Raw genomic sequence first — 17,392 nt, forward strand, 5'->3', positions numbered from 1 at the left:
TAAGCAACCTAGTGATTCTAATACTTGATGCCACAAAGAAGGTTGTAAACTTATAAATAATGTAAATTACATCGGTTTGACCAGCACGACTTTGAGCCGCCGCTTAACATGCCACCTCCACACCGGAGGACCGAAGAACCACATGAGAGAGGCTCATAGTGAGACACTCACTCGCGCCATGCACTGAACTACATACATATTTTGCCCTCATGCAGTGAGCTACATACACATGCACCAGCATCATCATGCGGCGCCCCGAAAAGCTTAGCTTCTCATCGTCAAGCAGGAGTCTCCAGTTTTTAATTTACAAACTATCGGATTTGTCAGGAAGTTGGAACTGTCCTCGTAATGCAAGCTTTGATTTCCAATCTGTATCCGTAATGCCCTATGTTTGTACTAACGTCTATGTTTGTACTAACGTCTATGTTTGTACTAACGTCAGTTGCATTCGAAATGTTGTTAATTATAATAAAATGTCCCTTGGACACATTATATTTGAATTTATAAGTAATATCAAAAACCTAATTCGCCGAACAGAGAAAAACAATTAGAAAATCGTCAAAAAGAAATACTCTCTGATCTTCCATGAGACCTGCATTGAAGAACAACTTCTGCCGAACTACACCATTATAAAAATTGCGTACAGTAGTACAGTATTACAGAAGTACAGTAACAGTAGTACAGCAGTACAGTAGTACAGTAGTACAGTAGTACAGTCTCTTATACACATCTAGATGTGTATAAGAGACAGGTCCAAGACCTCGTCTTAGGTCCAAGACCTCGTCTACTCCGTCCAAGACCTCGTCTACTCGGTCCAAGACCTCGTCTACTAGGTCCAAGACCTCGTCTATTAGGTCCAAGACCTCGTCTACTCCGTCCAAGACCTCGTCTACTCGGTCCAAGACCTCGTCTCCCTAATCCAAAACCTCGTCTACTCGGTGGTGACCGTCTCCTTGATGATGACGTGTTCCCCGGTAGGCAGCGTGGTCGTCTGGCTGGTGACGAAGGTGCGGTGCTTGGAGCGGATCATGGAGAGGTTTGACTCGGCGGTCTCAGCGCGCTCTTCGGCGGTCTCCAGCTCGCGCTGGAAGCGACGCACGCGCGACAGGTTCGTCTGAGATATCGACTCCTGCGAAACATAATTAAAGCAAATAAATAATGATAGCAGTAATTGGAAATTACATATAAATTAAATTAGAGTCGGTGAACATCTATGACTGAAGGCAGAGTTGGAAATATTCGTTAGGAAATGAATATCTAATGTTATTGGATAAAAAATTACCCTTATGAGCAATCATCAAATACAGATGATTAAATAAACAAAATAGCGACAGTCAGAGCAACCAATTACAGGTAAATTAGAAAAAAAGTGACGTTATGGGAAACTAACTTAACTAAAGCCACATTCAGGCGAGTGAACCTAACGAACCTGTTCGCCGATCTGCCTCTTGTAGAGGTTGACCTTCTCGTAGGTCTTGTCGAGAGTTTCCTGCAGGATCTGGATGTTCTTGTGGTCCTCCTCGCACTGGAGGACAAGCTCCTTGACGTTGCGCTCCTTCTTCTTCAGGATCTTGATGGTCTCTTGGTGACGACGACGTTCCTCGTCAAGCTCGTTCTCAAGATCAGCAACCTTTCGAATTAAATTAAGTGTAAATAATATAAAACATGTTGGTCAATTATACCTGAAGGGGAGAAATACTTCTTTGGCTCTGATGATTGGAAGGTTAATTTAGAGGTGGAACTACTTTGGAAAATTTTTAGAATTGAAAACTTTTACGCGAAAGTTCCTTGATTATGACTAATACTACTGGTGATATAAGTAGAAGCTGCAAACTAAAATATCACGAATTAAAAAAACAAATTTGGTGATGTACGTAGAAACTGCAAACTAAAATGTCAGTCAAACGAATTTACTGATATTACAATTCAACTCTGGGGCAAAAATTTATTTCACATTTGAATTTCATTGAAGTTTACGTTTAACTTCTTCTCACCCATATTGTAATTGTAATATATCGTAATACCATAAATAAATATTATAAAATTAAATACAATCACAAACAATCATAATCATATTTCTTTCACCCTGCAATCTACCTTAGTAGATGTAGATCCATATTATTGAAGTGTCTTCCTCATCTAGATCAAAGAACTCGCTCACTGTACACTCGCGCTAAGTAGATCCCCATGCTTATACTGTTATTGGTAGCCCTGTGTAACCCAGTTAACCCAGTATCAACTCGTAAGAGACTCATGATCTTAACAATCACTCTGTCTTTCTAATCTTGTACTCATCCTAGACTCGTAATCCTAACAATCACTCTCTTGCTAATTTTGTACTCACCCTAGACTCGCAACCCTAACAATCACTCTCTTGCTAATCTTGTATACTCATCCTAGACTCGTAATCCTAACAATCACTCTCTTGCTAATTTTGTACTCACCCTAGACTCGTAATCCTAATAATCACTCTCGTGTTAATCTTGTACTCATCCTAGACTAATGAATCTAACAAATAAAAATCACCGTATCTTGCTATGCCAGTACTCACCCTAGACTCACTCACAATAGCTAGCTCCTAACAATATTGCTGAGTCAGAACTCACCCTGGACTCGAGCTTGGCAACCATGCGCTTGGTGTTGGCAAGAGAGTTGACTTCGATGTTCTCGATGCGGACGGTCAGGTTGCGCACTTCTACCTCGAGGCTCTTGCGGATGCTCTCGATCTTGATGCAACGCTCCGACTCCTCGTGCAGCGACTCAGTAACACGCTTCACTTCCGTGTTCGCCTTCAGCAGACGTTCGTCGGCCAGCTGCAACGGGTGATTGAATTAAATAATATACTCTTTTTTGCATTAAATTTTCACACAAAATGGGCTGACATTTTAATGTATAGATAAAGTCAGAAGTTATTTTTGCGTGCAATGCGCAATTTAATTTAATAATACACACTTTTTTGCATAGAATTTTGGCGGAAAATGGGCTGACATTTTAATGTTAATGATAACCTCCAATGTTATTTTTGCGTTCGTGTTCAGCGTTTGCAATCATCAGAGGCCTTGTGGCAAGCTTGGCTAGCAGTTATAGAGCTGAGGGCCTCTAAGTATATTTTTTGAATAAGGAAATGACAACAACGTTCGCTGAATGTAAAAAAGGATAATTTAAAATGAAAAATGAATTTTATATAAGTGAATGAATATGAACAAAAGATACTAATGAAAATTTGACTGTTAGCACAATATACCATGAAAAATACCTTTTAGGCGATTTTATTACCCGTTTTAAATCCAGTTATCTTCTTAGTTTCATTTGCTGTATACGTACTGTTTATAATTAAAGTTGACTAATTGTTTATTTGATTTAAAATTAGTTTTTTTACATATTTCAAGTGTTGCTTTTATCGATAAACTTTTCACCGTAGTTACCGTTGAAGTCATACAAACTTTCCTGGCTGCCTCATCTTTTGTATCAATTAATTGTTTTCGTTTCCTGTGTCATAATCTGTATTCCATTAAAAAGTCTCAAACAAATTCGTAAAGCCTCACAGAAAGTTTTTGGCTAAATCATCTTCTGTATTAACAATTACTCGAGTGCTTTTTGTTTCAAATACATTTTTACTCTGAATTATAAGTATAAAAAACTCTTATCAGAAACTGATTTGTGTAGACTCACCCGAAGTTCCTTGGTGACCTCATCATAGTCGGAGGCGATGACGGAGATCTCTTGCTCGAGTTTGCTCTTGGTGGCAGAGATGTTAGCGTTGATGGTAGTCAGGTCCTTGATGCGCACCAGACACTCCTCGAGTTGCAGCTCGGCGTTGCGGCGAGCACGAGAAGCCTGCATCGTGAGCAATTCAGGGTTACTATGGAAATATAGGCCCCTTAAGATAGACAGTATATAAGGGTTACTATACGGTGGTCTAGGCCCCTTAAGATAGACAGTTATACGGTGGTCTAGGCCCCTTAAGATAGACAGTTATACGGTGGTCTAGGCCCCTTAAGATAGACAGTTTAAAGGTTACTATACGGTGGTCTAGGCCCCTTAAGATAGACAGTTTAAAAATTACTACGGAAATCTAACCCTCTAAGATAGACAGTTCGAGGGTTAGGTTTACTACAGTAATCTAAGCCTCCTAAGATAGAGAGTATAAAGGTTACTACGGTAATCTACGCCCTTTAAGATCAACATTTCAAGGGTTACTACGGTAATCTAAGCCCCTTAAGATAACTGTGAACTTTTTAGCAATTAATGCAGCTTCTGATTAGGCAGCTTCTGATTAGGATTACCAGAAGCTGGGACGACTCGAAATTTTGTTACCCAGTGAAAATTTACAGACGTGGCAGCTTCTGATTTGGAATACCAGAAGCTGGGGGCGACTCTAAATTTTGTTACCCAGTGAAAATTTCCAGTCGCGGCAGCTTCTGATTTGGATGACCAGAAGCTGGGGCGACTCTACCAGAAGGTACTTAAGATAGACAGTTATACGGTGGTCTAGGCCCCTTAAGATAGACAGTTTAAAGGTTACTATACGGTGGTCTAGGCCCCTTAAGATAGACAGTTTAAAAATTACTACGGAAATCTAACCCTCTAAGATAGACAGTTCGAGGGTTAGGTTTACTACAGTAATCTAAGCCTCCTAAGATAGAGAGTATAAAGGTTACTACGGTAATCTACGCCCTTTAAGATCAACATTTCAAGGGTTACTACGGTAATCTAAGCCCCTTAAGATAACTGTGAACTTTTTAGCAATTAATGCAGCTTCTGATTAGGCAGCTTCTGATTAGGATTACCAGAAGCTGGGACGACTCGAAATTTTGTTACCCAGTGAAAATTTACAGACGTGGCAGCTTCTGATTTGGAATACCAGAAGCTGGGGGCGACTCTAAATTTTGTTACCCAGTGAAAATTTACAGACGCGGCAGCTTCTGATTTGGATTACCAGAAGCTGGGGCGACTCTAAATTTTGTTACCCAGTGAAAATTTCCAGTCGCGGCAGCTTCTGATTTGGATGACCAGAAGCTGGGGCGACTCTACCAGAAGGTGGGGCGACTCTAAATTTCGTTACCCAGTGAAAATTTACAGACGCGGCAGCTTCTGATTTGGATTACCAGAAGTTGGGGCCACTCTAAATTTTGTTACCCAGTGAAAATTTACAGACGTGGCAGCTTCTGAATTGGATTACCAGAAGCTGGGGCAACTCTAAATTTTGTTAGGGCAATAAAGCAAGGCACTCACGGCCTCAAGGTTGGCCCTGAACTCTTCGTTCTCAGCAATGAGCTGCTGCAGCCTGCGCTGAGCCACGCCGTACTGATCCAGGGTCTGCTGCAGCTGCCTCTGCAGCTCGTCGTAGTGAGTCTGCAGCTCCTGCAGCACAATTTAAAAGTTTCAACACAGGTTTGTAGTTGATGCAGTATTTAAACATATCTCAACAGAAGTCTGCAGCTCCTGCAATACAATTTAAAAGTTTCAACACACGTCTGCAGCTGATGAAGTAATAAAAAATATATCAACATAAGTCTGCAGCTCCTGCAGGATAAAACTTAAACACACATCAAAAAGGCCTGCAGCTACTACAGTATAAAAATACACATAAATACAAGTTTGCAGCTACTGCAGGATGCAGTATATCAGTATAGGTATGCAGCTACTGCAGTTGACGTAGCACAGAACGGCAGGTCCCATCGAGAAAAATACTTAGTATTAGGGATGCAAATCAAAATTAATTCCTTTAAATCCCAACTCATTTTTTGTTAGTGTCTGGATACGTGCAAAACATAGTTTAGTTTCAATTATGCATGAATTATTGACGCTTTCGGAAACCTTGAATGATCCCACCACCATTTTAGAGTTGATCCAATAAGGATAAACATTTTATTATAACTTCGACATTTTAAAATGAGCAATTTTAAAACTATTTTTGTATCCTAAAAATTTCTGTTATATTAGATACTTGAATTTCTAACCTCGTATTTGTAAAAATAAGAAACCTTTATTTTGCTCTGAAATTTTCAAAAATTTTTGTTTTCTTTCACCATTAAATGGACTTGGTTGATCGTTCTCGTCAGTATTTAACCTGCAGTTGAATGGTGACCTTGTTGACTAACCTGTAGCTGAATGGTGACTTTCTTGTTGACTAACCTGGAGCTTAATTCTTTACCTTCTTGTTGACTAACCTGGAGCTTAATTCTTTACCTTCTTGTTGACTAACCTGGAGCTTAATTCTTTACCTTCTTGTTGACTAACCTGGAGCTGAATGGTGACTTTTTTATTGACTAACCTGGAGCTGAATTCTTTACCTTCTTGTTGACTAACCTGGAGCTGAATGGTGACTTTTTTATTGACTAACCTGGAGCTGAATGGTGACCTTCTTGTTGACTAACCTGGAGCTGAATGGTGACCTTCTTGTTGATTCTCTGCAGGTCGATGTTGGACTTGTTGACAGTATCGATGTGCATCTCCAGCTCAGTGATGGTGATCTGCATCTTCTTCTTTATCTTGGTCACCTCGGACTTGAGACGAGTCTCAGCCTCGACCACGCGGGCGTTCAGAGCGTCCACCTCCTGCGCCATCGTCTTGCTGCAAAAATATTATTCATAGAAATTTTATTTCAATGAAATAAATACATTATTTTTCAATTTATTTGATTCTGCTTTGCTTTCAATTTATTTGTTCTGCAATAATTTCATTCATAGTAATTTTATTTTATATTTTCATTATGCTTTTCCGCGAAGCTCGTATGAGAATATGTATATATAGACCACGCTAATAATCACTGAATAAAATAAATAAATTATTTTCCAATTTCAACAAATATTTATTCTATATTTTGCGCAAAGCTCATTTATTAATAGAAGATCACATGAAATGACCGTTTGCGTACAACGTTCTTGACGAAGTACGACTTATTTGGCAGAGTCATCACGTATAGTTAAACTAAATAGAAGTTCATAAGTAATAAATTAACATTTAGACTCGAAAAGTTTATAAAAAAGTTTTTCTTTAAATATTCATTTCTTCTAGACTCAATATGTTTTTCGACTTTCATTCAAATTGTCCATTTTGCAACGATATAATTCCATAAATTAGTTATTATTTTCCATAATGAATCTGTCGTCTATGTACGTTGTTTGACTCATCTTTTCAACCAGTTGTCTTCAACTTACAATGGTAATTATCTTGCCTGATAATAAATTGGTTTCAAACCAAATAAAATGCTTCAACCATTATTCTCAAACTATCAATGGGTATTAATTTGCGTTATAATGAATTTATTGAACTCATTGAAATGATAACAATCGAAAATATAAATACAATATTTGATCAGAATCCATCGCCATTAATCTAATCCATTAATTAATCGTCATCGTTATTAATCATCGTCATTATGATTATCCATCGTCAGAAATCTAGGATATAATCACATATGTAAATGACTTCTCTTTTACTGACTTATCGCCTATATAAACGCAATATATCCATTTTTACTTATATAGTGATTTTTTGCAAAAGAATCATTAACTCATATAATGATTCACTGGAATAAAATTGTGAATCCATATAGTTATAGTTACATAGCTGAAAGATTAATTTTCATTTTTAATCATCTGATATAATAAAAAAATCGGTTTCCTTGTATAAAGTTTTCATTGTGACAATAACGGGTTAAATTCGATACTCGTATCATTTTCGTAACGAATATAATGCACATTATGAATCATTTCCTGGTGAAGTCGCGGTTTTCATGAACTACTAAACGTATATTATGCCATCAATAATTGTAAATGAAAGTTTAACGGACTAAAAATTATAAAATTGTTGAACAAGTTGAAAACTATACTTCCTTCTAGCTCACGAGAATACATGTTTGATGTATACAATATCCTGGTCAATGTAGAGAGAAGGAAAAAGAAGTAACTGAAAAATGAATCAACACTCAAAACGTACCTTCATGTTGTAAAGAATTATACGGGTCGACATTTTCCTTGTACGGGTCGACATTTTCCTTGTAGGCTTCCTTTAATATCTTTATCTTAGTTGCTCATAATACCAAGTGCGGAATATCACGTTGAAACATGCGCAACGTGCGTAGAATGAATATTCCATGAAAGTCGTTGATGTTAGAATTGTCGAATATCGATTTGAATTTGCGACATGATTGCAGAGAAACTCGAACCCGGAGTGGCAGGAACGAAATGCAGTGTCAACGAAATGGTATTATGCACTAGAGTTGTGTGAAGTAGGTAACGTTGGTGAAACAGCTCGTGGTGGTGCGACCGAGGTATTGAAAATGTATACTTCCCCCGTCGTGATGAGATTGAAGTTCACATCACTAACATCATTGATCCAACCCATCACTGGGAATGCCACTCAAAAAGAGCGACGATACCGGTGGAGACCTCGAACCTTGGACGCTGGCAATGATACTCGTGTACATTTTGATCCACTAACCGAACTCTAAACCAAATGCTGTTATAATTAGTTTGAAACCGAGCGAAAACTATATAAAAATTGTATAAATTTCAACGCAATCCAAGTGGGATCGAGCCCACAGCAGAGTAGAAAAGAGGTTCGGAGAGATCCGTCAAAGCGGTTCCTCGCTATGAGAGATCTACTGAGTTGCAGCAGTGCGATTCAACACCGGAACAGCCAAGCTATGTGGCGCGCTGCCAAAAGCTTGGCATTTCACTGATCCACTGTAACAGGAGACCTCGAACTTTTTTCTTGTCCAACCTGTTTTATTTGCGTTGTAATATTAAGCTGAGTATGCCTATTGAACAATTCTTATTTCTCTGTTTTATGTAACATTTATGTATGACCTAATCGTTAAATAGAAGGACTCTCTAATGGAACTGTTTCTTCGGCTTCGCTCTGTTTGTTTGATACTTCTTAGAATTAAATGATTTATTATGTTATTTTGCTTTGATCAAAACGATTAAAGCAATTTAAGTTGCCGTCAACGCAAGAAAACGTATCCTGACAATGTGAGTCCTGCTCTTTGTCCGTTCTAAGTAAATATTTAAGCGAGAGGTTTTCGTTGTATGCATGTAGAAGAAGCTGCCAGAGGTGGTGCCAAGTCCAAGGTTTTTAATAGATGTGACGGATACGAAGCTACGCTTTCTCATGTTCAACATTTATTGGAGCTTTCAAATAAGCTAACAAACCAACAGTAGACAAAACTTAGCAGTAAGCAAAGGAAGACGGTTGAAAATTACTGAACATTGTCTATAACATAAAACTCAGCGAAACATTCAGGAACATTCAACAAGAACATTCAACCGGAAGATCAACTGTTAACTGAAGCGCCCAAAATAGATAGGCAAACTATCAACTTTATGAAAAGTTATCTGACATTTTTAAACGGTGAGAAAAATCCTTCGAAAAATAGGCTTCCGATACAGAATTTCTCGTGTTCGAGATGCGATTGTTCGACTTGATATCGAAATATTTTCGAAGTAAAAAATTTTCTATCTCAGTAATTTCATCCGCAATGTTCTATCGATCATTAAAAAACGGAGCTGGTATTCATGGAAATACTTTAATTTTTGTTACAAATTCAAATTTTTAATAATCCAGACTACATTCTTAGTTCCAATTATAAACAACTAATAAGTTAATTTCATGTTGATCGTCGCGGGAAGTTTGAAATCAAATTATTGGCCTTGCAGTGCGTTACGTGCCCTGGCGCGGCACACGGCGCCCATGACCCTCCTGGAGGTTGATGGAAGAGGTTCGATGGGCTTCCTGCCACCGTGGCGGTAGAGGTCCCTGGAGTAGGTGTTGAGGCGAGATACTGGAAGATCAGCTTCTTCGTCCACGTCGAACCGACGCTGGATTCTTCCCTTGGAAGCCAAAGTTTTTGCCATGTGATCAATGTTCAATTCAGTACGCGTTGGCCTGACGATGAGGTCGGGATCAGCGGTGTTGTGCCTGGGCACGTAAATGTTGACAAAACGGGCTCGGTTGTTCACATGACGATGGACTGACGTCTGTCCGGCAATTTCTCCGGCCCTTTGCAAGACTCGTGACTGGACATCTGACACGGTGTCAGGCCTGGTAGCGAACTTGCGAAACGGTTTCACAGCCGGATCATCTAGTTCATATTGATGCGCTTTACGCATTCTCAACCGAGCCAATTCAGGGTCATCCACATCTTCGTCGTTAACATTCAAGTTTAATACCCTGCGTGCCTTCCTACGCGCCAAAGCATTCAGTGTGTCCACCGTCATATCGTAATCGTCGCCTCGTTCTTCTCTATGCCTGCGACGCATTGCCGCCACTTGGTCTTCCATTCCTACGATGTGGTCGTCTAAGGCCCTCAGGTTGTTGATGACGCGGTTCCTCGACGAATCGTATCGCATAATTTCATCGACACCCTCTTCCAGGTCCCGTAATTCTAGCTGACGTCGAAGCCGATTTCGGGAGGCAATGTCTTCTGTCACCAAGGCGAGCTCCATCATGTTCTGTGCCTTATCGTACTCGGTGATGTTCTGGTTCCGATTTCTCCTAGAAAGTTCTTGCCGAGTCCTTCTGCTCAAATCTTCGGTCGTGTTCGAGATCTGATCCATCACGCCATCCATCTGGTGGTCTAGTTGGTTCAGTCGCTCACGACGGGAGTTCATGTAGATGGCATGATCCAAGTTGTTATGGGCCTTCATAAGCGTAAGATTCATTGAATCCATTTTGCTGGCAGGGACAAATGAAACACCTAGTGATTTTAAAACTTTTGGAGATGGTACTCCCAAAGCTTCGAGCGCGGCTTCTTCGCGAATCTTCCTGTAGTCGATCACGTTTGACTTTTTCACCAACTGCACGTACTTCTTCGTCATCGACCAATTCGTGTGAGTTCGTCGCAAAACGTTCCCGGGAGAAGCTACGTCGTTTTGCCGAATCTGAGAACGTATTTTCTCTCCTTTATCAATGAAATCGTCAATATCACAATTGTCGTAAAATTTGAATGGTCTCTTTGAACTGTACGAATCCAAACACCGATCTTCTAACAGCGGCAACCGAATTTCACTCTTATTTGGATGTCCACCAGAATCTTTCAAGTCAAGATAGTCTATCATACACTGGTACCGGTTCACTCCAAAACCGAAATTGTCAGCGTAAATTTTGCATGGCGAGCGCTTCCAAAAACCACCTGGACGTTTCACACGTTTTTTGGTCTCAGTTTCTCCTGCATTGGAGTCGGCTTCTTCCTGCTGCTTGATCGCGGAGAGACTGCCTTCCTCAGCACCGACATCGGAGTCTTGGCAATCGTCGGCCATAGCAGCGTTGGCGTAGGTGCAGAAAACTAATTTGGGACTTGGTCGCTGTATTTCTAAGCTTTTGTTGGCTTTTTCACTGTAATGAATGCAGTGGCCTCGAGAACTTAACGGGTTTACGCAGGAGAAGGATCAGGAGGCACATTTACCTGATCTTTTAAGCACTACCTCCAACGAAATATAAATTCGGTCGTATCATTGTTAGGTTCAGTCATTGTTTTCCCTTATTAGCGCAGTAGAGATCCTAATCCTTTCCGATTTACAGTAACAGAGGAGCAAGTTACCGCACGGCCGACAATATCCCAATCAGCATGAGCGCCTCCTTTCGTGAGCGGGACCGAGAAGTGAATGCTGTCAAAATGTTCCCTCGGCCCCATCTTGACACCTCATATGATAAGACCTCGTAGGATGGTGGGGGGCTAGTGGGCTTAGCATCTTATCATTGGCTTACACTTGCCAATGGTAACGGTGCCAAGACATCAAGAATATTTATTTGCCACTGCTATTTCTGTCAGACAAATGCTTCACACTGTCTTGTGTGACATAAATGAATGCAAGTCACACTTGAAATGTCACCCAAACTTTTGGTTCGATGTTACACGACGCGAATGGTCATTCTTCCTATCCATCAGTGTCAATATTCTTGGTAAAAAAGTAAGCTACACACAATAGAGAGAATTTGCGGGCAGTTAAGCGTTTCACGAGGTTTACTATTCGCACGTTGCGGCAACTGCATAAAGATCTTCAACTATTTTAAATTAAACAACGCTCTCCTTAGACTGGAACATTTTTTATATAGTTTCCTTAGAATGGTTTTCTTTTTTAGTTCAGCACACATAATATGGATTGTCTATCCGCATAATTTGAGAATATTCAGAATGAAGAATATGAATGGCTGGTTTATAAAGAGCAATGTAATTTGCACCATTGAAACTTGTCAAATAATACTTAAATGTCTTTTGGTTCTATCGAGGATCTTTCCTTATAATCAATAATTGAACAATTGACTAGTATTATTTCAAGTTTTTTTTGCCTTTCACATTGGTTCCTTGATCATGATAAAAAAATTTCAAATCGAATGTGCAAAACCTGAAAAACCAAAGAACATATCTGATGTCCGTCAATTTAATCTTCTGATTTTAATAAACGCAGAGTCGAATGGAAAAAAAATAATTCATAACTACTCTGCCGCAGTGCTTCGTGAGTTTTAATTACGACGGAAGAGGAATAAAAAAATAAACTTTTAAGGCCTTTAATTAGGAAGCTGTTGTCAGTCAGTGGACTGGCCTAAAATTGGCAGCCGCTGACGTGCCAAGTCTAGGCAAGCGGCCAAGCCAGCTTACCCTGCGCATGCCAAGTATTGCTATGCTTAGAGTTAAGTCAGTTGCAGAATGTAAAAAAATTAGATTTATGAAATAACTTGCCTCTCATATCCCATAGATCGTTCAATATCGCGTGGAATTTTTTGCAGCTCAATTAGAGAAATTTTTATATTCTAGAATTGTTTTATCTGCGAATTACGCAATTTTTTACCTCGTGCGCTCCGAGCGTTAATCTTTTTTCCCCCCACTACTAGTGGTCAATCTCAACTATGATCATTTAAACTCATCATAAAACTCATTTTTTATGCGTAAAAATATACGTCCATAAATACGTCAAATTCAGTTTATAAAAATGTCAGTGTCGGTGCGATGGCTTTGATCACCTCGCATACCTCAACCTGCGATCTTCCCACCGAGCGGTAAGCCTGTGGGCGACATTTGGGCCCAAGCCAAGTTTTAAATCAGCAAATTAAAAGCAAGACTCCGCTGGTGATGACTAATTAAAGGAATGGAGAGTTTGATCGTAGCTGAGGGTGCGAAAAGTATGCAAAAGTCGCTGTGTGCTTGGATCTTCACATTTCGGGAGTAAATTCAAGATATATCGCTTCAGAGGCTCATGTATATAAGAACGATGGTTATGTTCATTTTACTGTGCTTACTGTGAACCAGCCCATTGTTTACTGTAAGGCCTTGACAAGCTCATAAAATAGCTCTGAGAGCATTTATGAAGCGAGGCAACGCAGCTATCCGCATGTTTTCCCTAAAATGTAAGGTGCGCCACAATATTCAGGCTAAGTGGTGCTGCATAATCACTTATTCTAAGTTACATATAACTAATTCTAAGTTAAATATGCCAAGTTACATGCAGCGTATGTAAGATAACAAACTTAAGAAAAAATCACAGTCATTAGGCATCATGTGAAGGGGATATTATATGATAGATTCAATTGTTTAATTATACCAAGTGATGGCGCGCATTTTAATCATAATATTTACCACAAATTCTCTACATAATTCAAACTTAATCATGAATGTAGACTTGCCATGCCAGTGATGGGAAAAGCTTTCTGCAGCTCAAGGTAAATCGCATCCCGCGCTCAAATTATAATATGCACGTCACCAACAATATAATAATCAATTTTTATCATTCTTTTCGCTCCCCACAATTTTGCGAAATTATTGAAATCAAGAGCCATTCAAACATTGATCTACCCACTTCATCTTGCTTGTGAACGCAAACTTATTGCGTTCGTAAGCAATAAATTTACTTGTTAAGTAAGATCATGGAAATAATTGAGCAACAGCATTAATCTCGTATTGAAAACAATACCATATGCAAAATTATAGCCGCACGGTCAGTTATTAAAAACAATTTGATTCGTTTAAGATACTATTAAAAGAAGCTACGTTGACGTAAATTGGAAATCAAATCCAGAATAAATAAGATAAAGTAAGTAGATGCAAAATTCAAATACGATTTTTGAAAAATCGTATTTTGTGAAAAATTTATGATAAATACTATTTTTTGAAAATCGTGTTTTTTTTTTTTGAAGAATCGTATTTTTTTAAAAAATCGTATTTTTGAAAAATATTATTTTAAAAAACTCGTATTTTTGAAAAATCGTATTTTTGAAAAATCGTATTTTTTGAAAGTCGTAATTTTGAAAAATCGTATTTTTTGAAAAACCGTATTTTTAAAAAATATTATTTTTTTAAAATCGTATTTCTGAAAAATCGTACATGTTTAAATCATGGAATATGGAAATACTACTCACCGCAGCGTGTCGATCTCGTCTTCCTTGGCCTGCAGACGACGTTCGGTCTCGGTGCGGTACGACGAATACTCGCTCGACATCTTCAGGAACCTCGTCTCCTCGTCCTTGCGGGCCTGGAGTCGTCAAATACACGGCTACGTCAGCAATGTTCTTGTAATTATTATCAACATGCAATGCGTCTATGTCAGCAACATTTTTGCAATTATTTTCAACATGCATTACGTCTTTTTGCATCCAAATTTTCGATTTATGTTATAAAATGAAATAAATTCTCAGCATTTTCATTCTTGGAATAAATTGCACAAATCACATGATTTTTCTTTTTATATCTATTCCGTATGCAAACTGATAGTTTCACCAATTTGCTATTTATTTCTCTCTCATGCAAAGAGAAGATTGCAGACATAGAAAGCCATCAAACAACAAATTTTTTATGTGTTGTTGAGAACATCGCAGGTATCGGTTTCGCTTACGTTACATTCTATTTACTCCCTGAAATGTTACAAAACAAACAAAATGCATTTTCCAAGTAATTTCCTCACCTTTTAACCAGTTTTGAATCAAATTTTACTATTAATTTATTTTTTCATCATATATATTCAATCATATATTATTATCTATGATATATATATTTATATAAATTATATATTATTATATATAATTTATTTACCTATGTAAATCATATATAATGATATATGATTTATATATTATATATATTTCTTAATAAATATATATATAAAGAATTCAATAACTGAATTCTTTAGTGACTGCAGTTGAATCCAAATAACATGTAATAAGCTGGAAGAATGAGTTTTACTCACAGCTTCAGACTCGTGGAGTGCGTTGGCGAGCTCATTCCTCTCCGACTCCAGGCGCCGGATCTCGAGCTCGAGGTCATGCTTCAGGCGAGTCAAGTCGTTCACGGTTGCCTTCAGGTCGCCGTTCTCGTCTGAACGCCGGTAGATAAGTACAGCGTTATTTATTGCCAGTACTTTACGATGATAAATGCAATCTGAATAAAAATCGAGCATAATTAAAACGTTGACTCCAAAGTGGTACATATGCGTGCAACCAAGTGTATTCCTCCAGAACATAGTTGTACATAATTTAGGGTTGCCAGATGACATAAAAAACAGCCAAGTCCGCGAACAAAAAAGGCCAAAAAAGCCCTATAACTCAATATATGCAATTATATTTGTTGTTTCCGGTGTAAGAACTCCATTTCTTTTTTTAAATTAAATTAGGAATCACCCCTATCATGAATTTTAGCCAGCCAAAGCAATTGAAAAAAATATATATCGCCGAAATTGTAGGGAAAAAAAGAGACCGTCTGGCAACCCTGTTGCGTAATAGTACAAAAAAAATGAATAATACTACAAGATGAAGCAATTGGAGTAAACGTGTTAATGCACAAAATGGTCGAGTTACTCAGCCATGTAGTTAAGAGAAAGAGATTATCATTTGAATTGAAAATTGTCAAAAAAACTTCCAATGATTACGTTGAAGGAATTCAGGTAACATCATGGGTCAAAAATACGTTCATTGATGCAACAGACTAAAACTGATGCTGGAGACTGTCAAAGCACATATTGATATAGCAGCAACATTGTTTTGATCAATTCATCTTAAAATTGTAATAATTTTACTGAGCCTATCGGTAATGCGTATTGAAATTTAAAATTCCAACGAAGCAAACATTAACCATATTTATTTCTTCCAAGTTGGGAGTATTTAAAAAAAGCCATTTTCAAGAGTTCTTTCCACTTGGCAGCTGAATAATTACACTTGGGAGTATTCAGTATGTTTTAGTCTTGAGACAAGGAAGTTAAATCCGCTCATATCTACAATTTCATCAAAGACATTCTCAATCTAACGCGTATATTTTTTTCGAATAAATTATATTTTCTTTATTTCCGATGAGTATTCCTCATTTTTTAGTCTTGAAACAAGGATGTTAAATCTGCTCATAGCTGCATTTCATCAAACCAAATTCCCAATCTAACTCCAAAAAAAATTATTTAAAAAAATCGTATTTTCATTATTTTCTGTCTTACTTGAAAGTTTCTTATGCTCGAGATGGATTCGCTCTCAATCTAACTCAAAAGAATAATTTTCTTTAAATAAATCATATTTTCTTTATTTCCGGAAATTTTATTGAAACAAAAATTCGTATTTTCATTATTTGCGATCTTACTTGAAAGCTTCTTGTGCTCGAGATGGATTCGCTCGTACTGCTCCTTGAGAGTCTCGAGATCGTGCAGCGCCTTGGTGAGGTCTGAGCTCCTGATCTTGAGGTCCTTGCACGACTGGTCGTAGAGCACTGAGAGCTCCTCGTGCTTCACGATCAGAGTTCTGTGCTCGCGCTCCACGATCTCAAGGCGAGACCTTACCTCGCGGTGGTTGTTGTTCGCCTGCGGGACAGATGTAGTTTTATTAATTAATTAATTTATTTTTTAATTTAATTACTAATTTATTAATTTATTATTTTTTATGTGCTTATTTATGAATTCACTAATTTTTTGTGTATTTATTTATTATTTATTTATTTACCTATTTATTAATTTTTTATGTATTTATTTGTTTTGTCAAACATTTTTTACCTATTTTTGTAAAAAAAATATTTATTGTTATTATTGACATGTGGATGTAATTTGTTTTGGAGTTGTTTGGCTAATATTTAATGTTGGAGATCAGCGGTTATTGTTTTATATTATTGACGAGTGGTAGCTATATAATCTTGACAACTATTGCTTGGGGTTACTTATTTTTCTTTAATTGCTTACAAGCGACTGGAAATTATTGAGTAATATTGATAGCGAGGGCGTTGTAATTTGATTCTCAACGCCAAGTCTTATTATGTACAATTGCTATAAATTGATTTTTACCTGCTATCGGTGTCACTTCGACGGATTATAAAATTATTATTATGATTTTGCTACTATAATCATACGTGGGATATTGCTAATTATGGCGTGGATTTTCAGCAGATATTTTTTCCGTCAGGATTGTCTAATTAAGTTGTGAATATTGT

General features: G+C 37.9%; 2 protein-coding genes across 3 annotated transcripts in view; both read right to left on the reverse strand.

The window, feature by feature from the left end:
* Positions 1–834: 834 nt before the first annotated feature.
* Positions 835–17,392, reverse strand: part of LOC108675572 (paramyosin, long form) — a 44,293-nt gene continuing 27,735 nt past the window's right edge. For both annotated transcript variants that reach the window (XM_018163596.2, XM_018163594.2), the window contains exons 9-17: positions 16,556–16,772; positions 15,183–15,310; positions 14,362–14,474; positions 6,381–6,576; positions 5,236–5,364; positions 3,673–3,837; positions 2,607–2,813; positions 1,430–1,630; positions 835–1,129 (exon numbers count right to left, since the gene is read on the reverse strand). In XM_018163596.2, the coding sequence (XP_018019085.1) occupies positions 932–1,129; positions 1,430–1,630; positions 2,607–2,813; positions 3,673–3,837; positions 5,236–5,364; positions 6,381–6,576; positions 14,362–14,474; positions 15,183–15,310; positions 16,556–16,772 (1,554 nt within the window). In that variant the 3' untranslated portion in view covers positions 835–931. The remainder of the gene's footprint in view (positions 1,130–1,429; positions 1,631–2,606; positions 2,814–3,672; positions 3,838–5,235; positions 5,365–6,380; positions 6,577–14,361; positions 14,475–15,182; positions 15,311–16,555; positions 16,773–17,392) is intronic.
* On the reverse strand, positions 9,114–11,628 carry LOC108675573. The gene has a single exon (XM_018163597.2). It carries the CDS (start codon positions 11,265–11,267, stop codon positions 9,651–9,653), a length of 1,617 nt encoding a protein of 538 aa, XP_018019086.1. The 5' UTR covers positions 11,268–11,628; the 3' UTR covers positions 9,114–9,650.

Source organism: Hyalella azteca, unplaced genomic scaffold (genome assembly GCF_000764305.2).
Source record: "Hyalella azteca isolate HAZT.00-mixed unplaced genomic scaffold, Hazt_2.0.2 contig223, whole genome shotgun sequence".
Lineage (NCBI taxonomy): Eukaryota > Metazoa > Arthropoda > Malacostraca > Amphipoda > Hyalellidae > Hyalella > Hyalella azteca.